The sequence below is a fragment of the Passer montanus genome, unplaced genomic scaffold (genome assembly GCF_014805655.1).
Source record: "Passer montanus isolate IOZ18808 unplaced genomic scaffold, ASM1480565v1 scaffold44, whole genome shotgun sequence".
Classification (NCBI taxonomy): Eukaryota; Metazoa; Chordata; class Aves; order Passeriformes; family Passeridae; genus Passer; species Passer montanus.
The window spans coordinates 5,546,853-5,570,280 of NW_024369262.1; the positions used below are offsets into that span (position 1 = coordinate 5,546,853).

General features: G+C 53.7%; 1 protein-coding gene across 2 annotated transcripts; it reads left to right on the plus strand.

Moving 5' to 3' along the window:
• The first annotated feature begins 383 nt into the window (after positions 1 to 383).
• DHRS11 (dehydrogenase/reductase 11) lies at positions 384 to 21,640 on the plus strand. Of its 2 annotated transcripts, none has more exons than XM_039720947.1 (7): positions 384 to 554; positions 9,989 to 10,198; positions 15,450 to 15,544; positions 16,543 to 16,672; positions 17,143 to 17,235; positions 17,812 to 17,877; positions 19,059 to 21,640. In XM_039720947.1, the coding sequence occupies exons 1-7, from the start codon at positions 423 to 425 to the stop codon at positions 19,098 to 19,100; spliced, it is 768 nt and encodes a 255-aa protein (XP_039576881.1). In that variant the 5' UTR covers positions 384 to 422; the 3' UTR covers positions 19,101 to 21,640. The 2 variants fall into 2 exon arrangements, with proteins under 2 accessions (XP_039576881.1, XP_039576882.1); XM_039720948.1 differs by having other exon boundaries at positions 9,992 to 10,198.
• Positions 21,641 to 23,428: the final 1,788 nt, after the last annotated feature.

Consider the following 23,428-nt stretch of genomic DNA (forward strand, 5'->3'; position numbering starts at 1 on the left):
TCCGGCTGTCTGTCCATCCGCAGACAACACAGTCCAGGAGCAGGAATGTGGAGGAGTGAGAGCAGTCTGAAAACAAACTGCGCCTTCTTCCCTCCCCTCCTCACTGGGAGAGAGTCTTAAAGGTGTGAAACTTATTATTCGGTATAAACAGAACAAGACGACTGGGGGTGAAAGCATCACGTAGTCAAGCCAGGACATCTCCCCACACCCATTTCACCCTTCACCAACCCTGCCTGCTTGCTGCATCCCTGCTCCGCCGGGGAATGAAAACCCCAAAAAACCGCGCTCCAGGGGCGTGTCCCCAGGGGCGTGGCATGGGCGTGTCCTCAGGGCGTGGCCACAAGGCGTGGCATGGGCGTGGCGGGGGCGTGTCCGGCGGGCGGGCGGCGCTTTGTGCGCGGCGCCGGGGCCGTGCCGGGGCCATGGAGCGCTGGACCGGCCGCGTCGCGCTGGTCACCGGCGCCTCGGTGGGCATCGGCGCGGCCGTGGCGCGGGCGCTGGTGCAGCACGGCATGAAGGTGGTGGGATGCGCCCGCAGCGTCGACAAGATCGAGGTACCGGCGCTGGTGGCTGCGGGGCGGGGGCCGCTTCCCCGCGGGGCCCGGCCGGGGCTGACACCGGCCCCGGCTGCTCCTGGCTACACAGCCCCTGGAGCGGGGGGAAGGTGTCCGAGCGAGGAGCGGGGTCAGTTTGGGGATTTTTTTTTATTTTTTTTATTTAATTTTTTTTTTTTTTTGTGAGCTGCTGCTTACCGAGGTTAAAAATAGCATCTCCCCGGGAGGCAGGGTGTTCCTGGGAATTGGTGTTAAAACAGGCTTGGGTCCTGCCGGGAGCATCTCCAGAGCCCCGGCAGAAACCTGACCGAGTGGTTGTTTCTCCCACATCAGCCTGTGAACGTGTCCCACTCCTGGTGGCGCTAGGTTGGGAATGAAGATGCTTCGAAGAAGTGTTTTCCTGCCGTCCTTGCTGTGCGTCGGTCAGCTGTGCCTCGCAGCGGCTTTTTTGCCATTTAGGAAGTTTCCTCTGAGGGTGCAAATAAGTTTTAGTCATCTCAAATATTGCCCTGCTGGGTGTTTGGAGCTGAAGGAGACCTGTGCAATATCCAGGGTTGTGTGTCCCTAGCCGAGGTGATAAAGGCTCTGCACAGCTGCCTGCACGGGGAAGAAATGCTCCAAAATTCATGGAAACCAAGCCGTGACATCGGTGGCATTGCAAAGAGGGATTTAGTGAAGAAATGCTCAGAAAAAGCCGAACTTTTCCCTTTTTCATTGTGTGTCACAGAGGCTCTGCTTGCTGAGAGGAGAGAGCACCAGCGTGCCTTGGTGAGCTGTCCTTGGGGCAGCTGCTGATTTTGGACGTGCCAGGGTTTTGGTGCTGGCTTTGCAGGGAAAGCTGAGCCCCCCAAAGCCTTTCCCACGTGCAGCTGGGGGGCTGGCTGTGCTGGAGCCTCGGGGTGCCTGGCAGAGGATGCTGCAGAGGATGTTGTCGCTTCCCATTCCCCTGCAGAAAGTTATTTCCAATCCTGCTGTTCCCAGCAGCGCCCTTATCTCGGATTTTCTTCTGGAATCTTTTCATTTGGGAAAGAAATCAGTTGCAACTTGTGTTTTCCTTCGGCGTTCACGTGGGTTTCCTTCCTTTCCGAGCCTTTCCTGGCCAAAACACAGCGTGGGTTTAAAAACCAGCAGTGCTGCAAGGCTGCACATTTCAAATCAAAACACAAGGGCTTTGTGTTTTGATTTGAATGTGCACCAGGGCACTCCTGTATTGATGACTGATTGATTGATTGATTGATTGATTGATCGGGTGTGCAGGTGTCCTGTGCTGTCTCAGACACGTGTCCCCACAGCAGCTGATGTTTGTCCCCATTCCCTCCCTCCTCTCTGGGACCCGAGTGTGTCTGCAGTGCTGTCACTTGTTTTGGTGGGTGTCTGGACTGTGTTTTGCTGCGCTGCTATTCTGGGTTTATTTATTGTCCAGCATGTTTCCTTAACGAGGGAGAAAATCCCAGCGGGGCAGGGAAGGTGCTGGAGCGTGGGGGGATCCAGGGTCACTGTGGGAACAGCTCTGTCACCTCCTGGCTGCCAGGGATGCTGTGGGAACTTTGTACCCAATGCTGCTGTGCTTCAGAGCAGGGCTGTTCATGGAGCTTTCCTCCAGGAGATTCACCTTGAGGCTTTTCCTTTAAAAAAAAGAAAATAGGAAAATATCCAGACTTGGAAGTGTTGAGCTGGGGATTTGATTGGAGGGGATTTGAGGGATGCTTTGAGAGCTGGAACACAGGGATGGAGGAGGAGAGAAGGGGAATGGTGATGCCAGAGCATCACAGCCATATTAACAGAATTATGGAGTCCCAGGTGGTTTGGGTTGGAAGGGACCTTATAAACCATCCCATTCCAGCCCCCATGGGCAGGGACACCTTCCTCTATTCCAGGGGCTCCAAGGAAACTTGGCGTGGAAAGAGGGCACACAGCAGGCTGTAAAACCTGGAATACAGAGCTCACAAAAACCACATTTCATTAAAGTTCATGAAGGTCACTGGTTTTAAGGTGAAATGGCTGGAACCCCTGTGTGAGGTGGTTTGTAACCTCCAGCTAGCTGAAAGAGCAGGTTGTCTAGTGGGGATTTAGCTCGGGCAATAAATGCTATGTCAAGATTTCTTAATCTCTAGGAAAATCAGATAAGGGCTGGAGGCGAGATAACGAAGGATTTGCAAAGTTGTGTGTTTGGCATTAAACCCGTGTCACAACTCCAGTGGTCTTTATTTGGCTTGTGAAATAAAAATGTTAATGGCTCACAAAAAAAGCCCCAAAAAATAAAACTGCAGAAGGATCTTTTTTTCTTTTTTTCTCCTTCCAGTGGCTCCACTGTCCACGTTTCCCTCTCTGCCCAAGCATTCCCTGCTCCCCACTCCTGCTGCTGCAGACTCTTCACGCGGGTCATCAGGCAGCAGCTTTAACAGTCAGACATCGAGGAATAAAAATATAATTAAACTGGCTGTATTTTCCTTCTGCATGCCAGGAGGTAATTCAGGTTGAAGGCTTGTTTTAAATGCAGAGCCTGGAGGTACTAACAGCTGTCAAGGACTTCTTGGCGTGTGCTCAGAGAGCGCTTGCTGCTCTCCAGACACCGCCACGCGTTCCAAGTCAGGAGCTTTCATGAAGCAGCCAAGTGTTTTTAGCAGCTTGAAAAGGTTTTTTTGGGGGGGAATGCTCCTTGGGAGATGATCACCCTCACAGGGACCCCCTTGCTGCTCCTGGGGTCTCCAGGGTGCTGGGATTTGCAGCCACAGCTGCTCTGGTGCTCCTCAGCTTCCCCCTGCTGCTCCTCGTGTTTTCCAGGAATTTGTGTTTGGTGTCTGGCTTCTTGCAGCAGCACAAAAAAAGGGGGAGAATTTGCACATGCATGGGACAAAGTGTTCCTGCCCTCCCAGCTGGCAAAGCCCTCCCTGGTCTTTTATTCAGTGAGATGTGTGAGTTTTATTTTGCAGGGTTTTTCCCCAGGGTGGGGAAGAACTGGGAGGGTTTTTCTGGCTCAGAGGGACTCTGCAGCTTTTCTCTTGCAGCACAGGAAGGCAGGAGACAGGGAGCTGTTTCCAAGGGGTTTGCAGTGATGCTGGTACCATGCTTCTTTTGTAATTAAAATTGATTTATTTTCTATTCCTAGAGAAGGGCAGCAGTGCTGGCAGGTGCTCTCCCTCCATCCGTGGTGGCAGAGCCCTGGAGCTGCAGCGTGCCTGGGGCTGTCACTGCTGGGAGATGCTCCAGGTGGGACACTCCACCTGCTCCAGGTCACTGGAAACCTTCCAGCAGCTTGGTTGCCTTGCTCTGCTGTGACCAGGGACACCATGGATGCCGTGTTCCAAATGAAATCCATTTTTTCCCCCTGCCTTTGTTGGCGTGCTGAGAGCAGAGCCGTGCAGGAAGCAATAAATGTGACTTAAGAGACAAGGTTTAACCAATTAATTCCAATGCATTTGTGACAGGTATTGATCAAAGGTAACATTTATAACCAGGCCCTGCTTTGTCAAGGTTAGATCTTGCTCGGGAAACAGCCTTTGATAAGCTGAGCAATTGATTGCAGGTTGGAGCAGCCTCAGCTCTGAGGAGGCTCTTGGGAGGAGGAGGAAGGAGCTGAGTCTTCCTCGTGGATCTGAGCATCCATTTTTGGGCCCTCTGGTGACTTCCATGAACCCTGAGGTGCCAGGCAGGCTCTTGGAGGGTAATTAACAGCTGATTGCTGAGTGTGGTGTTTAATTCCCTGCAGATGGTTTAAAAGTCAGCTGGTTCCATTTTGGCATTTTGTCTGTCTGTCCCTGCTGGGTCTGTCCCTCTGCCCAGCAGCTGGGATGGGTTTCCTGGGCTGTTCCCACAGGTTTCCCCAGTCCTGGGGCAGGATAATCCCAAGGCCAGTGGAGTGAGTGACCTTGGGAGTCTCCTTGGCCCCTGGCAGGGATTGTCCTGTGTTTGGCCAAGGCTTTGCCTTGGATGGTGGGCACTCAAGGCCTCTCAAGTGCTTTTATTGCCACTTGTCCCTGACCAGATCCTGTCCTGATAAACAGCTGAGATCCCGTAATTGCTGTCAGAGTGGGGGCAACAAATACTGCTCTGTCCTCACCGTGTTCCTCAGCCTGAAACTCAGGGGGTTTAAAGCAGGTTGGATTCCTCCTCTTTCTCCCCCAAAATGTCCTTTAAGGATGTCACTTTGCAGCAAACCCTTCTCTGCTGCTCTGCTGTTCCTTGGGGTTTGCAGTAGAGCAGACACCTGAGCTGGGTGTCTGTGGGTTCCTGGGGATCTGCAGTGGTCCCAGAACCAGCAGTGATCCCAGAACCAGCAGGCTCTGTGTTTCTGGGTTTAGGGCAGGCAGGCTCTCTGTTTCTTGCTGACAGTGATCCCAGAACCAGCAGTGATCCCAATCCTGACAGTGATCCCAGAACCAGCAGGCTCTGTGTTTCTGGGTTTAGGGCAGGCAGGCTCTCTGTTTCTAGGTTTAGGGCTGGGTTTAGGGCAGGCAGGCTCTGTTTCTGGGTTTAGGGCAGGCAGGGCTCAGGCAGGCTCTGTGTTTCTGGGTTTAGGACAGGCTGGGCTGAGGCAGGCTCTGTGTTTCTGGGTTTAGGGCTGGGTTTAGGGCAGGCAGGGCTCAGAGGAAGGCAGGCTCTGTGTTTCTGGGTTTAGGGCTGGGTTTAGGGCAGGCAGGGCTCAGAGGAAGGCAGGCTCTGTGTTTCTGGGTTTAGGGCTGGGTTTAGGGCAGGCAGGGCTCAGGCAGGCACAGACATTGCTCTAATGAGCTGTCACAGTGACAGCAGTGTCTCCTCCACCCCACGCCAGCCTGGAGCAAGGAGTGAAAAGCTGAAAGTGCCTTGATGTGATGCCTGGAGGTGGCAGGGACCTGCAGGGCCTTTGGCTCGTGTGTGACAGTGGAAATTGAAATTGGACTGAGCTGAGAAGGGCATACCTGGGATGTTTAACTGCTGGGAGCTGCAGGGAGAGGAGGAGGCTTGGAAGGGCTCAGGAGCAGGCTGCCAGGACAGCTCCCAGCTCTGGCTCAGCCAGACCCAGCTTAGCTGAGCCTGGCTGCAGTGCCTGGGGAGAAATGGGGAGTGATATTTATCCTTGGATCATATGGGACTCACAGCTGTGAATGTGATTCTCTCCATGTGACAGTGGGGACACAGCTCTGAATCTGGCTCATGGTCACAGAGCACGGTGGAAATAAATAAATAAATTAATTAATTAATAGACATCACCCTGGTGCTTTATTCACTGTACCTCTCTATTATGCTGTTGTACTGTTACTAAATCTTAATTAAAAGCAGCTTCAGACTTGCCAGTCAGTGGAATGAAAGGGTCTGTAAGCCCCCAGATTTCTTTCACAGCTGTGGTGCTGTTTGTTTTTCTGCTCTTTTTCTCCTTCATTTCCTGTAGATGGCCAAAGTAATTGGGGTGACTTTGGTGCTTTTCCAGTTTCTTGGTGCAGTTCTGTGCTCAAGCAGAGCTCAGTCAGTAGGACACAAGTAGCTGTGATCAATGGCAGGTTAGATTAAAAATCACCCAATGGCTTCTTGTGGCTTTAATCTCTGAGCTAAATGTGTCTGAAGTCAATGGGAGGGGTTGCCAAATAAACCCTTGACTCTTTCCTTCCCTTTCCCTCCTCTTTAGAGTCCCTTAACGTTTTTATATCAATTAATTCTGTAAAACCATTTCACCAGGACTGAATGTGATGCAGGGCACCGTGCCCCATGTGCACAAAGAGCATTAACCCTTTCAGGGGAGGTTCCTGAGCACAGCAAACCCATCCCATAACTGTGAGGCAGCCTTTCAGACTGGGTAACATCCATTTCCGAGCATCCAGAGGTACTGGGGTGCTTCAGAGATGCTGAAGTGTCCCAGGCCAGGCTGGGCAGGGCTTGGAGCAGCCTGGGAGGGTGGAACAGCTTTTGTCATGGCAGGGGGTGTGCACTGAATGATCTTTAAGGTCCCTTCCAACCCAAAGAATTCTTATTTCAGATTTCCATCTCCAGCTGCTGGAATTCACTGGCCTTGTCTGTGTTGCTGTTGCATTACCTGGTCACTCTCAATTTGTTGATGAAATCTGAAAAAACAGCTTTTTTTTTTTTCCTCTTTTTTTCTTTCCTCCTTGTGCTCAAAGTGGAATGAGCATCACTTGAGTGACTTAATGAAAAAAAAGCCTCTGTGAGCTCTGTAGCTCAGAGTTGCTTTTCAAAAGTCTCAGGCAAACTTGCCTGCAGTTGATGTTTCTTTGAAGGGCCTGTGATGACTCTTTATCTGTAGATGGTTGAAGCACGTTCAGCCCTGCCCGGATGTCAGCACTTGCTTTTCAAAGAGAATTTGTTAGCACAAGTGCAGCCCCAGAGATGAAAGGATCTGTGTTGGAGGCAGCCAGGCACCAGAGAGGGAAAGAAAGCTTTTGAGAGAGATTTGCTTTCCCTGGTCAGTTGTGGCAGAGAAGCTTTTCTCCCAAGTGAAAATCCTTTTTCCTGGTGTGGCTGGGGGCAGAGGATGGGCAGCTCCAGCTTGGAGGGACCACAGTGAGGCATCTGCTACAGCCTGCCAGCTCCAGCAGGCTCATCCCAGGGCAGATCACACCCCCTTGTCTCCTCTGCTCCTTCTGGGTCTCCACTGAGAGCTGCACTGAGCAGGGAGAGCTGGAAGTGGCAGCTGGACATGGAAACCCGGCCCTGTGTCCCTCTGGGCTGTCACTGAGCTGCTCTGTCCTTCCCTGTCCATGTGGATGGGCCATTCTTCCCTCCAGCCAGCTCTCCTGGCACGGGTCCTGCTCTGGGGGATTCCTCCCAACCCCTTGTGCTCGTGTTTCTCATTTTTGGACATTTTTGGCGTTGCTTGATTCTCACTCTCCCACCAGTTCATGGTGCTTTTGCCCCTTTTTCCCTCCTGTATCTTTGCAGGAACAAGGCCCCATCCCTGGAGCAGTTCAGAACCTTCCAGCAGCCCTTCCTACTGCTGTGAATTCCCTAAATGCTGCTCTTGCAGATTCCCCCCACCTCGGCTGTGTTTTCAAGCGTGTGCTCCGGTGGTGAAAAGGAAAATATTCTCCCACTCCTATCAGCACATCATCCACAAGGCTGCCTGTGCTGCCTGGCAAAGTGCAGGCAGCCCCAGGAGGGCACAGGGGGGTGGGATTCAGTGCCAGGGGCACCTTTGTTGAGGCAGAGATGCTGGCCCAGCCCGAGCAGGGCTCTCTGGGGATGCTGCTGCCAGGGATCGATCTCCGGCTCGACTCAGCACATCCCTCCTCTCCTGGTGCTGTGAGAGCAATAACAATAATAATAATAATAATAATAATAATAATAATAATAATAATAATAATAATAATAATAATAATAATAATAATAATAATAATAATAATAATAATAATAATAATAATAATTCTTGTGTTCTGCAGGGCCTTCCCTGAGCTGGGGAGCAGCTCCTGGGCTGCTTCTGGTCCCTGAAAGCTGCTGGGGTCTGGGGACGGTAAAGCAGCAAAGCTGCAGCTGCCTGCTCAGGGCCTTGGTCCAGCTCTGTGGTGGGCTCAGCTACGGGGAAAGGCTGAAAATCATTTACCAAACAGCCCCAGGATGCTTCATTTACCAAACAGCCCCAGGATGCTCCAAGTGAACGTGTTTGGGGTGCAGGGAGGGGCTGGTTCTTGTCCCCCTGCAGGGCAGGAGCTCGGAGCTGCCTCCATGTGCAGTCACCTCCAGGAGATTCCTGCACTGCACCTCGCTCCTGCCTTAGGAAAGGCTGGGAATGGCAGTGCCTGGAATGCAGGGAGGGGCTGGCAGGAGTGGGAAGCTGCCCTGGCAGGAGCAGGGCTTTATTGCATTTCCTGCACCCGCTGAAATGTCACTGTGCGCTGCAGGCCGCGCGTCCCGGTGACCTGGTGGACATTTGCAGCCAGAGTCCATCTGCCCTCAGGAGCCAGACATCATGTGGCTCCTGCCTGGCCCTGGGAGCTGTCCCTGTCGCTGTCACTGCTGTCACACGTCGGGAGGAGATGCTGCTTCTCATTAGTGTCAGGGTAAAGGGCGTCCTGGGAGATGTGCTCCCGGCCTTCCCTTGGCCTGCATCACCCAGCCCGACAAAGGCTGGGATGTTTGGGCTCATCCTTGGTCTGGCTAACGAGGAGCTGCCAGGCACGTCCTCTGCCAGTGTGGCACACTCACAGCCCGCTGCCAGGGCAGCGCTGCTTTGTGTTTTGCAGTGCTGCTCACCTGAGCGGGGCTGCCCAGGGTGATGGGCGAGCACTGAGCCTGGCTCAGCTCAGGAGCCCAGAGGCTGAAGCTTCTCCTGGATGTTGATATCTCCTTTCCCTTAATTAGCATCACAGTGATTCTTCCTCCCCAGTGCCTGCTTTTCAGGCTGTGTTAGCCCTGAGGTGTGTTTTTCAGGAAGTGGCTGGATAAGCTGCTCTGTGGGGAGAGGGGGCTGACGGCTCTTTCCATCCTTCCTGCTGTGTATTTTTCGCCCTCTCTGCTGGCTATTTTTCCCCTTCCCTGCTGTCTATTTTCCCCTTTCCTGCTGTCTGTTTTTCCCCTTCCTGCTGTCTATTTCCCCCCTTCCTGCTGTTTATTTTTTCCCCTCCCTGCTGTCTGTTTTCCCCCTCTCTGCTGGCTATTTTTCCTCCTCCTGCTGTCTATTTCCCCCCTTCCTGCTGTTTATTTTTTCCCCTCCCTGCTGTCTGTTTTCCCCCTCTTTGCTGGCTGTTTTCCCCTTCCTCCTGGCTATTTTTCCTCCTCCTGCTGTCTATTTTCTCCCTTCCTGCTGGCTATTTTTCCCCTTCCTCCTGGCTGTCTTGCTGTTTTCCCCCTCTCTGCTGTCTATTTTCCCCCTCTCTGCTGTCTATTTTTCCCCTTCCTCCTGGCTATTTTTCCCCCTCCCTGCTGGCTGTTTTCCCCCCTTCCTGCTGTCTATTTTTCGCCCTCTCTGCTGTCTGTTTTTCCCCCTCTCTGCTGGCAGTTTTTTCCCCTTGCTGTCTATTTTTCCCCTTCCCACTGTCTGTTTTTCCCCTTTCCTGCTGTCTATTTTTCCCCTTCCTCCTGGCTATTTTTCCTCCTCCTGCTGGCTGTTTTTCCCCCTCTCTGCTGTCTACTTTCCCCCTTCCTGCTGGCTATTTTCCCCCTTCCTGCTGTCTGTTTTTCCCTTCCCTTCTGTCTATTTTTTCTCCTCCTTGCTGTCTATTTTTCCCCTTCCTGCTGTCTATTTTCCCCCTTTCCTCCTGGCTATTTTTCCTCCTCCTGCTGTCTGTTTCCCCCTTCCTCCTGCTATTTTCCCCTCCCTGCTGTCTGTTTCCCCCTCCTGCTGGCTGTTTTTCCCCCTCCTGCTGTCTATTTTCCCCCTCCCTGCTGTCTATTTTCCCCCTTCCTCCTGCTATTTCCCCCTCCCTGCTGTCTGTTTCCCCCTCCTGCTATTTCCCCCTCCCTGCTGTTTCCCCTCCTGATGGCTGTTTCCCCCCTGCCTGTCTCCCCAGAAGCTGGCAGCTGAGTGCCAGAGCGCTGGCTACCCGGGCACGCTGATCCCCTACAAGTGTGACCTGTCCAACGAGGAGGAGATCCTGTCCATGTTCTCGGCCATCAGGACCCTCCACCAGGGTGTGGATGTCTGCATCAACAACGCGGGGCTGGCCCGGCCCGAGCCCCTGCTCTCGGGGAGGACGGAGGGCTGGAGGACCATGATCGATGTGAGTATCCCTGGGCCACCTTTCTGTCTCTTCTGGCCACCATCTGCCCCTGCCAGAGCTGGGAGCTGCTCTGGCAAAGCCCAGTTGTGCTGCCTGGGGAGTGGCAGGACATCCTGCCCTGCTGAGCCCTCACCTTGGAGGATGGAGTCACAGCAGCATTTTTCCTTTAGCTCACTGGCTTTCTGAAGGGTGAAGAACCTCCCTTTTTCTTTTTTTCTTTTTTTCTTCCTTCAGTTCACTGGCTTTCTGAAGGGTGAAGAGCCTCCCTTTTTCTTTTTTTCTTTTTTTCTTCCTTCAGTTCACTGGCTTTCTGAAGGGTGAAGAGCCTCCCTTTTTCTTTTTTTCTTTTTTTTTTTCCTTCAGCTCACTGGCTTTCTGAAGGGTGAAGAGCCTCCCTTTTTCTTTTTTTCTTTTTTTCTTCCTTCAGTTCACTGGCTTTCTGAAGGGTGAAGAGCCTCCCTTTTTCTTTTTTTTTCTTTTTTTCCCTTTCAATAAAGCAGGAAATCTAATGCCAGGCGCTGGGTTTTGCAGCTAATCCTGTTAGTTGTGGCAGTGGTTTGTAGAAATGGGCAGATTCTTTTTGGCTTAAAAAGCTGTAATGCTTTTTGTCTTTACAGCTTAATTTTCTGCCCGTAATCTGGTTAGGGCTGGATGTGAATGAGAGTATTTCATGGGCAGAAATGGGAGTTGTGCACATGGCCCATCCCATTTACAAATTCTCCCTGGGTCCTCCTCTCCTGAGGTGCTGCTGGGCATCTTCTGTGGCTTCACCATTTTTTGTCATTGTGTGGGGGCCCTTTTCTGCACAGCTGTGGGACCTCGGGATGCTTTGGGTGTCCCTGCAATGTCTCTGGCCAGTGAGGTGCTGACCCAGGAGCTTTCCATGGGGTGATTTCCCCTCCTGTGCCACCTTCTCTTCTGCACGGAAACGTTTTCCTCGCAGGAGCAGGGGTGGAACTCATGGCTGGCACCAACCCTTGTGGCACCTCCAGCAGCTCTGGGAGCTTGTCCTGCTGAAGGGAGGGACATGTCTGAAAAGCTGTTTGGAGGCTCAGGGCCACTGTGTCCAGCAGTGGGGTCAGCTGGGACGTGCCAGCTCCCCTGGCTGTTCCTGTGCTCTGGTGAAACAGAGGAGCACTCTGAGCCTTCAGACTCCTGCTGCCAGCCAGGAGCTGCCATATCCTGCCTAATTAAGCTCTTGTCAGGATTTTGGCCCGGCTGCTGTGGCTGCAGGCAGGGCGAGCTGAGCCCAGCTCTGTGTGCCCAGCCTGGCTCACCGCAGCCCCCGGCCCCCGTTGCCATGGAGGATTTACAGAAAATGAGCTGAAGGGTAGCTGGGGCTGAGCTGCTGCCCAGCAGGGCACTGCCCGGCCCTGGCTGGCTCTGAGCCAGGCCCTGGGGGTCACCTGGGCCTTGGCAGCTCCCTGTCCTGGTCCCTGGGTCTGTGTCCTGTGGATCCCTCGGGGATGCTGCGTGCCCCTCGTGCTGCTTTGTTTTTGTCAGGTGGGCAGGCCTGGGGGCACTTGTGGCTTTTCCCAGCTCCCCCAGTCCATATTCCCTTCTCCTGCTCAGCTGGAAGTGCTCCCATTATCTCACCTTCCACCACTTTTAAGGAGGAAGATTTTGGGCTGGGATTGTCCTGTGTGAGACACCGCAGTGTTGGTGTTCACAGTGGCTCCAAGTTTGGGGGCCTGTGGGGTGCCCCTGCTTGTGGGGGCTGCTTTGGGGTGGGATGGGTGGGGAGGAGAGGCAGGGTGGTGGCCCCACAAGGGCAGGGTTAGGGAAGCAGGCTGGGGGAATGTTTTATTGTATGGCTGTCTCTGCTCTCACTGCAATGCTCTTGTAGCAGCCTGAGACACCCCAGCTTTCCCCCTGGGCTGGCAGATATTTCCCCCTCAGCATCCATCCTTGGCTCCTGGTTTCTGTGTTAATGGAACAGCCCTGAAACAGAGAGGCAGAGCCTGGGATGCTCCAGAGCACAAAGCTTCACCCAGCCCGGCCTGGGCAGCCTGGCAAGGCTGGGCTTTGCTTTTCATGCTGCTGCTGAGGGGTAGGAACAGCTCAGTGGAGTTTTCCCTTTGTTCTGTGCCCCTGGCAGTGTCCCCTGGCTCTGTCCCCTGCTCTGTCCCTGTCTGCAGGCGCCGTGGCAGGGCTGGGGGGCTCTGCAGGGCCAGCCCCCCCTGCCAGGGCACCCCAATTCCCCCTGCCAGCCCTGGCCAGGCCCCTTTCCCTCTCAGGGACTGCTGCCAGCCCCTTCCACGGGCCACTGGGCTCTGCAGAGCTGTCTGGCAGCAGGGAGCCTTCTTCCCAAGCTTGCCTGGAGTGCTGGGAGGTGCTGTGGGACAGTTCCAGGGCTGCAGGATGGGAAAAGTTTCCAAACAGCCATCCACCCATCGATTTAGGAGGCATTAGGGCCTTAAATTAAAGGTTTTTTTTTTCCTTTTTGGTGAATTGATTTTTGCTTCCATGCATTTTTTATGAGCTTTGAGGCTCTGTGTCCTTCCAGATTCCCCTCTCAGTACCCTCCTCCTTGCTATGCATCTAACAGTCAAAACCATGTTATGATTTACTCATTCCTCTCCTTTTCTAGTGTTCTGGTTCTTTATTGTCTGGTGTTTATTCCCAGGGTGGGAGCTGCTTCTCCCCAGGCTGTTTGGAATGAGGGATCTGCTGTGGGTGCAGGAGGGAAAGTGTCACCCCAGGCAGGTTCTGAGCCCATCCTGCCTTGGTTCCCAGCTTCCCCCATTTTCTCACTGGTTTCTGAGGCTGAGCAAAGTCCTGACGTGCAGGAGGAGCTGGGGCTGCTGCTGTGCACACCCTGAGCCCCTGGGGCTGCAGCAGCTCCTTCAGGTCTTACCCACTGACCTTTCCAGCCAGGAATTCAAGCTGAACTTCCCATTTTCCCTGCTCAGGGCACCGAGGGCTGCAGCACACATCCCCTCACTCCTCTGCACAGGGAATGGGTTTGATTCTTGGCATTGTTCACTGAGGAGCCAGGCTCTGTTCTGCTTGCTTGCCCAAACCATCTGTGCAGGGCTCTGTCTGCTGTGAGCTGTGCTTCCATCTGTGCTCTGGAGCTGGGGCACTGCTTTGGCTGCCTTGGAAAAGGCTGATTCTGGGAAAGGGGAATGCTGAGCACTTCTAGGAACAGGATCTGCTGTGTTCTCTGATCTGGCAGGTGGAGCTGCTTAATTGCTGGGAGATGTGGCACCGTGGTGGCTGTCACAGAGCCCAGGTGTGCTGGCCATCCCTGCCAAGAAACCTTTGAGCCCGTGCTCCCTAAAACAGGAATGAGGCAGAAAAATGCCTGCTGTGGGTCTTTGTAACAGCAGCCTCGGGGTCACACAGACTTGCTGTTTTTCCTCAGGTTCCTCAGTGCCTGTTCCACGTTTTGCAATGGGATTTCACCCCAAAAACCAGTCTGTGCTGGTGGGAAAAGGCCACCCCAGCTCAGCTGCCTCCCAGCCAGTTGTTTTGTTGTACCGTGGGCTTTTATCACAGGGCTCTGGGCTTGCCCATGTGGCTGTTGACTGGGACCTGGCTTTGCCAGGAGCTGGCAGAATGCTGTCACTGTGCCCAGGCCGGGGATGGGGCTGCTCTGTGAGTCACTTCGGGGTGATGTTACCCTCTAGTGGCCTTTGGGGAGGCAGCTGGGAGTGGCTGCTCCAAAAGGAGGAGGGAGGCAGGGGTTTGTTGGGCATGGAGGGTTAGACACATCCCAAAGCCCTGGCTCCTGCCCTCCCTGACCACCCTGGGGTGGAATGCCCAGTTCTGCCTGCCCTGGGGTTCACCCCAGTGCTGAGGGGCCCCTGAGTTCCCTCCCTGCTCCTTCTCTGCCTGGCACAGCCCAGGTGGATTCCCAGGTTAAAGATTTATCTCTGCAGCCCCAGGTGTGATGTGAGGAACCCAGCAGTGACTCTGCCTGACCAAAGGGCACTGGGTGGGGGTGAGGGCTCCACTTGTGCTGCCTGGGGACTGCCAGGGTCAGATTAAACCCTCTTTATCTCTGGCCAAGACAAACCCCGTGCTGGCCTCTGGCAGTGAATGGGGAATAAGGACCAGACAAAAGCAGTGACAAAGATCTGACCCCGCTCCTCTTTGTGCTGCTCAGTAATTGCATCTCCCAGCTTTCCAAACCCCTCTCCTGCCCGTCCTTTTGTGCCAGCATGTCCCAGTTATTCTGCCCCATTCTTGTTCTTTGTTTTCCCAGTGATGATCCCCAGCCCTCTCCCATCCCCATCCCTCACTGTCCTGCTCCTGCTGCTCCACCTGCCTTCAGATTCATCAGAAAATCACTTCTTCCTGGAGACTGCACCCTCTGCAGCGTGCTCAGACCCTTCTGGGCTGCTCATTCAGCTGGCAAAGTGACACAGTGTTAGACAGGACCTGCCAGGGGATGCTCACAGCCTTTCTGGAGGCCTTCAGCAAAACCCCTTCCAAATCTCAGCCACCGAGCAATTAGCACTGCTGCTGAGATTGCTGCTCATCAGTGCCTCTGGGCCCTGTGTGTCCCAGCTGGGAGAATTTCCCTCTCTTTGCCTCCCCAGCAGCTTTGGCTCTGTGTTTGTGCTCAGCACAGGCTGGAGGCAGCAGTGCATGAATGCTTGTGGAGGTGATAGGACCGAGTTTAACCAAGCCAGGGCACACTGGGAAGTGCTGGAAGTGCCTGGAATTCCCTGCATCCTGAAGGACTGGCTAAATTGCCACTCAGGGCTGAGGCAGTGCCAGCAGGCAGTGCCAGCTTGGTGCCTTCCACACCCCCAGGCTGAGCTGCCCACGCTGCTGCTCCCTGTGGCACCAGGTGAGCTTTGCTTCCCGTGCCTGGGAGCTCCTTTGGTGCCTGCTGCGAGCTGCTGGCTCTCTGACAGGCAGGATCTGGGGATTTCCTCGTTAACGAGCTGACCTAATTACCTGCTGTTAGAGCCCTGCCAGCTGCCCAAGGCCCGGAGTGCTCCGTGCTGGGCAGAACCGCTGTGGGGAGGGGCTCTGCCCTCCCTTCCTTGGGTTTTACCCTCACAGCTGCCCCTAAAACAACCAGGTCCGTTTATTTCTGCTCCCTCGGGGTGTCTGTGCCCCCCCTGCCCCTGTGCCCCCCAGCTCAGCTCTGGGCTGTGAGGATGAGCAATTCCCTCCTTGGGTTTTCCTGGGGATTGCCTGGGGACAGGGATGGAGCTGATATCCCAGATTTGGGGCACACAGGGGGTGCCAGGCAGGGCTGCTGGCCTTCACTTCTTCTTTTCTCCCCGCTCAGGTCAATGTGATGGCCGTGAGCATCTGCACCAGGGAGGCCTATCAGTCCATGAAGGAGAGGAACATCGACGATGGGCACATCATTAACATCAACAGGTGAACAAAGGGGGCTGTGGGATCAGCCTCGGGGCCCTCCTGCTCTTCCCTGCAGCATGGACAGGATTTCAGCTCCGGCCTTGGGGGATTTCTCCTCCTCCCTGCCTTCCAGGAAGGGTTTCAGCACTGGGGCTTCAAGCTTGCTGTGGTGCTGATGGGGTTTCCTAAGGATTGTGGTGGTTGATGCTTCAAACTTAATCTTTGCTGGTCTAAAGCGAGGAAGACCAAACCAGGGAGATGAGGGGATCCCCAAACCAGGGAGATAAGGGTACCCCAAACCAGGGAGAAAAGGATACCTCAAATCAGGGAGCAAAGGATCTACCAGACCAGGGAGATGAGGGGACCCCGAGCCAGGGAGAAAAGGATTTCCCAAACCAGGGAGTAAAGGATATCCAAACCAGGGAGAAAAGGATCCCCAAACCAGGGAGAAAAGGGTACCCCAAACCAGGGAGCAAAGGATACCCAAATGAGGGAGATAAGAGTACCCCAAACCAGGGAGCAAAGGATACCCAGACCATGGAGAAAAGGGTACCCCAAACCAGGGAGCAAAGGATACCCAAATGAGGGAGATAAGAGTACCCCAAACCAGGGAGAAAAGGATCCCCAAACCAGGGAGAAAAGGACACCCAGGGAGAAAAGGGTACCCCAAACCAGGGAGTAAAGGATGCCTCAAATCAAGGAGCAAAGGATCCCCCAAACCAGGGAGCAAAGGATCCCCAGACCATGGAGAAAAGGGTACCCCAAACCAGGGAGCAAAGGATCCCAAAACCAGGGAGCAAAGGATCCCCAAACCAGGGAGCAAAGGGTGGTTCCAAGCCCTGCTGGTGGGGCAGGGCTGGTGTTTGGTTTCTGGAGCTGCTCAGGGAGGTTTGGCCATGTCAGAGGAGCCCTTGGTGGTGTCTGTCCCCTCTGCAGCCCCATGCCAGCCCTGGTGGGTTTACTGCAGTGCCCTGAGCGTGCCCAGGGTCCCTCCCAGCTCCGCTGTGCTCTGTCCCCAGCATGAACGGGCACAGCGTGGTGCCCCAGTCCGTGGTGCACTTCTACAGTGCCACCAAGTACGCGGTGACGGCGCTGACCGAGGGGCTGCGGCAGGAGCTGCGCGAGGCCAGGACCCACATCCGAGCCACGGTGAGTGCCAGGGCTGCTGCCCTGCTGCCAGCGCCCGGGCACAGCCCTGCCCTCTGCCCAGCAGCCAGGGGCATGCAGAAATGGGGCTCAGCACGCTGGGAATGGTCAGGGAATGCTGTGGTGCACTGTCCCAGCTGGGGCACGGAGCGTCTGGGAAGGGATTTTTGGGGTGCACAGAGTGGGGAGTTGCTTGTTGGGGAGGTCACATCAATCAGCTGGGCTGTTGGTGCTCAGTCAGAGCTTTTCCATGGGTTTTTTTGCTTCTCTGCACCTCTGGGCTGTGAGGAGGGAGGTACCCACCAGAGGTGCCTGCCACAACAATCAGTAAGGCAAGGTCTGCTCACTTCACCTGGTCCCTTGAAAATGGGTGGGAAAGGAGAATAACAGAAAAACTAAATGTAATTTTTAAAATTCTTTTTTACTGAAGGGGAATTACAAATCCTATTAGGATGTGCTCTGCTTTTTTCCAGTGTATATCTCCAGGACTGGTGGAAACAGGATTTGCTTTTAAACTTCACGATAACGACCCCGAGAGAGCTGCTGCAACCTATGAGAGCATTCGGGTAGGACTTGGGGGAGAGGAAGCAGAGGGAAGTGGCTCTGATTATAACTGAACAGTCTTTCTCCTGGCTGATGGTTCCAGAGAGTGCCCAGTGCTCTCCAGTCTCAGCCCTCAAACCTCAGATTTTCCACTGGTATTTACACACTGTGTAGGTTTGCATTTGGGTTCAGTTTCCAGCTCCTATTTTTCCTTTTATTTTGATGCTCCTGTAAATAAGTGTCAGTCAGCTTTGCCATTTTGCAGGCTGTGACTTCTTCACTGCAGGGAAGATGGGACAAGCAGAGGTGCCAGCAGAAGGAGAAATGCTGTCTTAGGTAGCAAGGGATTTCCTGTGGGAATCCCTGGCAAGGATGGCACTGCCTGACCTGGCAGAATCCCTGTGCCAGCAGTGAGATTATCCACAACCAAGGGATTATCAGCACCAGACACATCCTGTGTTACATTTTTTGGCTATTTCCTGCTTGCTTGCACCTCCAGTGACCCTGTCAGAGCCCATCAAGGATGGGCAGGAGAGGAGGGGTCTCCTGGGGAGCTTTGTGGGTGCCCTGTGACCGAGACCCCCTTGCTGTCATTGCAGTGTCTCAAGGCTGAAGACATGGCCAATGCTGTCATCTATGTCCTCAGTGCCCCTCCTCACGTGCAGGTAGGCTGGGGCTGGGGCTGGGGGCTGCCCTGGCCTGGCTGATCTGCTGCTGGATCAGCTGGAGCTTAGGGAGCCTGTGCTGGGGATTAGCAGGGATCACGTTTGTTTACACTTCCAGCTCTGGGATGGCACTGTTGGGGCTCTGGGATGGCACTGCTGGGGCCCTGGCACTGCCCAGGGTGTGGGATTGCTCTGGGATGGCACTGCTGGGGCTCTGGGATGGCATTGCTGGGGTCTGGCACTGCCCAGGGTGTGGGATTGCTCTGGGATGGCACTGCTGGGGCTCTAGCACTGCCCAGGGTGTGGGATTGCTCTGGGATGGGCTCTTCACATCCTTGTGGATCCAACAAAGGCTGAGCTGGCTCTGATTCTTCCCCCAGAGGGTGCTGGGGCACTGCCCAGGCTCCCCAGGGAATGGGCACGTTCCCAAGGCTGCCACAGCTCCAGGAGTGTTTGGACAATGCTCTCAGGGTGGGATTTTGGGGTGCCTGTGCAGTGCCAGCAGCTGGGCTGGATGATCCTTGTGGGCCCTTTCAAAAGTTCCTTTCCAACGTGGGATATTCTGTGCTTCCACAGTCCCAAAAAAGGACAGTGCAAGGAAGGGGATGTGAGGGATAAGGGCACACTGCCCTTTTGGATGGTGCCACCTGAGATCTGCTGGGAGCCTTGGCTTCTGCCAGCTGCCAAATGAAGTGTTGGGCCTGCTGCCCCCAGTGTGAGATGCCAGAGGGCCTCTCCTCCTGAGAAACCAGGAATTCTTGGCCAGCTCTGGGCTGGAGGCAGGAGGAGGAGCAGAGCTCCTGCTGGGAGAGCAGACTTTGCTCAGAGAGCTTCCTCAGTGTCTCGGGTGGACTCTGCTCCCTGGAGCAGGACGTGTCCCTGACACTGCATCCCTGGGGATAACTGGCTTTTTTGTGGCTTAAAAAGATCCAAACCCTGCCTGTGGCAGCTCTGTGAGCCAGGCCAAACTGCAGCCTTGAGCCCTGGGTTTGAAACCAGCTTCATCTGCACCTTTCTGTGTTTATCTGAGCTTCTGCTGCCTGCTGAAGGCAGAGGTGCCTTCCCTCCCAGGTCACAGGCTGCAGCAGCAGAGGAGTGCCCAGGGCAGAATTCCAGTGCAGAATTCCAGTGCAGAATTCCAGTGCAGCATTCCTGTTCCATTCCCTGCTGCTCTCTTGCAGATTGGGGATATACAGATGAGGCCCACGGAGCAGATCTCCTAGCAGGGCAGGAGGAGGAGGAGGACCACGAGCAGCACCGTGCCCACTCCACCTGGAGCCCTCTGGCAGCCCAGGCTCCCCTCAGCTGGCTGGCAACGTTTTAATCAAGTACCAAGGATCATGCTTGAAGAATTATTTTTCTCTCCCTCTCTCTGAGCTGGTGCTGGTGCTGAGCCAGTTTGAAAAAAAGAAAAAAAAATAACCACAAACTCGTAGTGGGTCTCTTTCTCCCCCACTCCTTTCTGAAACTGCTTAAGAGTAAAAATGTATTTGAAAATAATGCAGGGAAGTGGTTTGTGGAAGATTGTTTGTCTCCAGGCTGGTTTATTCTTCATTTTGCTTTCTTTTCAAGGTTTGTTTGATCTGAGTTACTGATGCTGTGTGTGGACCCAGGTGAAGTGGCACAAGATGTTTGCCAGCTTCAGTGTGCTTAGGGTTTGAGACTTTCAGTGGACGTCCTACATGAACCCATCTAATACTCTGAGTTTATTTCATCAGGTTGATTACTGATGGTGGTGATGCATGTGATATTTTCCATTTCTTTTGTACTCCACTGCCCTCACCCCAGTGTACAACCTCCCCCAGCCCTCCTTTCCCCTTCACACGACTCATGCCTGCCGAGTTTGAGGAAGTGTAAATGTGTGTGCTTGATATTTCTCTTTTTTTCTAGGTAGGTAAATAGTTGGAGGAAGAGCACCTGTCCCCGTGCAGGTTAGGATGATAATCTAAGTGGCATAGTTACAGTAAGAGTGAGTTGTTTGGCATTTTTAATAAAAACTAAACGTGTGCTGTCTTGTGCCCACCTCTATCCTCGGTATCATGTCCCAGCACTCTCGGTGTTCTGTTTGTGATGTTTGCATGCATTGACACTTTTCTGGAAATGTGGAATGCTCTGGTGCTGTTGCAATGCTGGTGCTGAGGAGCTGGAAATGGTGGAAGTTTATTTTTATGTAGAGACACAAACTCTGAGAGAGAGAGAGAGAGAGAGATGGAGTGGAACGAGCCGTGCCGAAGGTGTCAGAACAAGGAGAGAGATTTGCAGGGGCATTTTGGCCACAGAAAGCAGCAGGTGAAGGGTCTGGCTGAGATCTCGTGTTGGTGCAGCCCCAGTGCCTGGCTCTGGGTTTGCTCTGAGTTGAGGGAGAAGAGAACTGGCCCCGAAGCAGAGCTGGAGTTGTCTGGAGACCCTCTGCAGGGAGCTCCGTGTGTGTCCAGCTCTCCCTGGAGCTCTTGGACACGTTGCCTTAGGATTGCAGACCCTGTGCAGCTCCTGCTGGGCTCCAGGAGGTCAGGGATGGTCGGAGCAGAGGATGGAGAGCCTGGGAAATTGGGGTTGGATTGCTTGGCTTACACCAGGAGAGCCCTGGGAGTCCATCTGTGTTAGCCCTGCACGAGGGAGACCAGAGCTGGGCCACCAAGACACGAGTTCAGCTCCCTGCACAGCCTTGGGCAAGTCACTTTACCTCTCTGCCTCAGTTTCCCCGTCTGGAAAATGGGGATAATACCACTCACCTACCTCACAGGGGTGTTGTGAGGACTCACAAGCTTTTGTAAAGCACTTTGACAGGCGCTGTGTAAGTGCTGAGTGTTGATATTGAAGTGTTATTATGAATTAAACCTTGTGATACCTAGAATTCCTTGTGCCAAAGGGGAGCAGCTGTAGGAGGATACAAGGAGAAAACTGGCAAAATGTTCCTTTCATGATGGCAAAAAACAAAAGGCAATTTGCCCCTTTTTTTTCCTCTTTATTAACACATGGTGTGTTCTGTCCATTCCTCACCTGTCACCAGTTTCTACTGACAAGTGCACCCGGATTTGGCTTTTAAATTTGTTGTGAGTGACATCCCTGCCCCTGGGGAAGCCTTGCACTGCCCTGCTCCAGGCTGGTGCCTTTGTGTGGATTCCCAGCAGGTGCCCTGGGCAGTGTGTGCCATCCTTAGAAGGTGTTTGAACTACTAAAGAGGCTGAAAAAAAGAAACAAATTGAGAAATTAGGAACTTCTGAGCAGAAAAAACCGAGCAGGGATGTGGGCAGCAGTGGTGAAACATGGAATTGTGGCAGCAACTGCGTGCAAAGTTCAGCAGATGTTGAAATGTGTGGCTGAGGATGGAGTTTACATCTCCCTGTGCTGTAAAAGGAGGATTTGGAGAGAATTGCTCAAGACACAGAACCTTGACAAAGGGTTTGGCTGGGGTGTTGCTCCCTGCAAACACAGCCTGGCAGCCCTGCAGCCCTGGAAGTTGTTTTGTTTTTCCCCCAAGAACTTTTGCAAGTCTCTAAAGTCACCTCGAGACGACGTGCAGTGTATTTTTCCATTTGAAGTGTGGTTTTAGGGGGCATCCCTGCTGCCTGTTAACCTCCCCCACAGGGAGGGCTCCTGGGGTGGCCTTGGTGGCACCTCCTCCCACCTTCCTGGGGTGACACGGGACCCCACTCCGAGGCAGCGAAACCCCTGGAACGCCAGGGTCAGTGAACTGTGTAATTTATCAGTAGCTTCCTATTGTGAACTGTAAAATAAAGAATAAAAAGAGAGGCACACTGTGGCTCGTCTGTGTTTTGTTATTTTCGTGTTAAAACTGAACAGCTTTTTTGGCTGTTCACACCCAAAGTTTTGTTTGGGGAATGATCCAAACGGAATCCTTCAGTTTGGGGTCTTTATGATGAAAAACAGTTTCTTTCCAGAGCTGGACAGCATCCCGTTGTCTCGGGGGTAACCTGTGGGGGTCTGTCCGGGGACAGCTCTGGGATGCTCCTTGACAAAGGGTTTGTCCGGGGAGTTGCTCCCTGCAAACACAACCTGGCAGCCCTGCAGCCCTGGAAGTTGTTTTGTTTTTCCCCCAAGAACTTTTGCAAGTCTCTAAAGTCACCTCGAGACGACGTGCAGTGTATTTTTCCATTTGAAGTGTGGTTTTAGGGGGCATCCCTGCTGCCTGTTAACCTCCCCCACAGGGAGGGCTCCTGGGGTGGCCTTGGTGGCACCTCCTCCCACCTTCCTGGGGTGACACGGGACCCCACTCCGAGGCAGCGAAACCCCTGGAACGCCAGGGTCAGTGAACTGTGTAATTTATCAGTAGCTTCCTATTGTGAACTGTAAAATAAAGAATAAAAAGAGAGGCACACTGTGGCTCGTCTGTGTTTTGTTATTTTTGTGTTAAAAATGAACAGCTTTTTTGGCTGTTCACACCCAAAGTTTTGTTTGGGGAATGATCCAAACGGAATCCTTCAGTTTGGGGTCTTTATGATGAAAAACAGTTTCTTTCCAGAGCTGGACAGCATCCCGTTGTCTCGGGGGTAACCTGTGGGGGTCTGTCCGGGGACAGCTCTGGGATGCTCTGTTCCCTGGCTATTCCTGGTACCCGGGGGTCTGCTCAGAGACTCTGGGGTTCCCCATTCCCGGTATTTGGGTCTGTCCGGTGACTCTGGGATGCTCCTTTCCCGTTCCCGGGATCTGTCCGGTGACTCTGGGATGCTCCTTTCCCGTTCCCGGGGTCTGTCCGGGGGCTCCGGGATGCTCCGCTCCCTGGCTACTCCCGGTACCCGGGGTCACTGGGATGCTCCGTTCCCTGGCTACTCCCGGTACCCGGGGTCACTGTGATGCTCCGTTCCCTGGCTACTCCCGGTACCCGGGGTCACTGGGATGCTCCGTTCCCTGGCTACTCCCGGTACCCAGTGAACTGTGTAATTTATCAGTAGCTTCCTATTGTGAACTGTAAAATAAAGAATAAAAAGAGAGGCACACTGTGGCTCGTCTGTGTTTTGTTATTTTCGTGTTAAAACTGAACAGCTTTTTTGGCTGTTCACACCCAAAGTTTTGTTTGGGGAATGATCCAAACGGAATCCTTCAGTTTGGGGTCTTTATGATGAAAAACAGTTTCTTTCCAGAGCTGGACAGCATCCAGTTGTCTCGGGGGTAACCTGTGGGGGTCTGTCCGGGGACAGCTCTGGGATGCTCTGTTCCCTGGCTATTCCTGGTACCCGGGGGTCTGCTCAGAGACTCTGGGGTTCCCCATTCCCGGTATTTGGGTCTGTCCGGTGACTCTGGGATGCTCCTTTCCCGTTCCCGGGATCTGTCAGAGGCACACTGTGGCTCGTCTGTGTTATTTTCGTGTTAAAACTGAACAACTTTTTTTGGCTGTTCACACCCAGAGTTTTGTTTGGGGAACGATCCAAATGGAATCCTTCAGTTTGGGGTCTTTATGATGAAAAACAGTTTCTTTCCAGAGCTGGACAGCATCCCGTTGTCTCGGGGGTAACCTGTGGGGGTCTGTCCGGGGACAGCTCTGGGATGCTCCGTTCCCTGGCTACTCCCCGTGCCGGAACCGGAGCGGGGC

Bases quoted from the DNA above. Each gene is read 5' to 3' on its own strand.
- DHRS11 (XM_039720947.1), top strand. From the start codon at position 423: ATGGAGCGCTGGACCGGCCGCGTCGCGCTGGTCACCGGCGCCTCGGTG. The intron at 10,199-15,449 runs GTGAGTATCCCT...CTCCCCGCTCAG, and splicing joins GCTGGAGGACCATGATCGAT to GTCAATGTGATGGCCGTGAG. The intron at 15,545-16,542 runs GTGAACAAAGGG...CTCTGTCCCCAG, and splicing joins CACATCATTAACATCAACAG to CATGAACGGGCACAGCGTGG.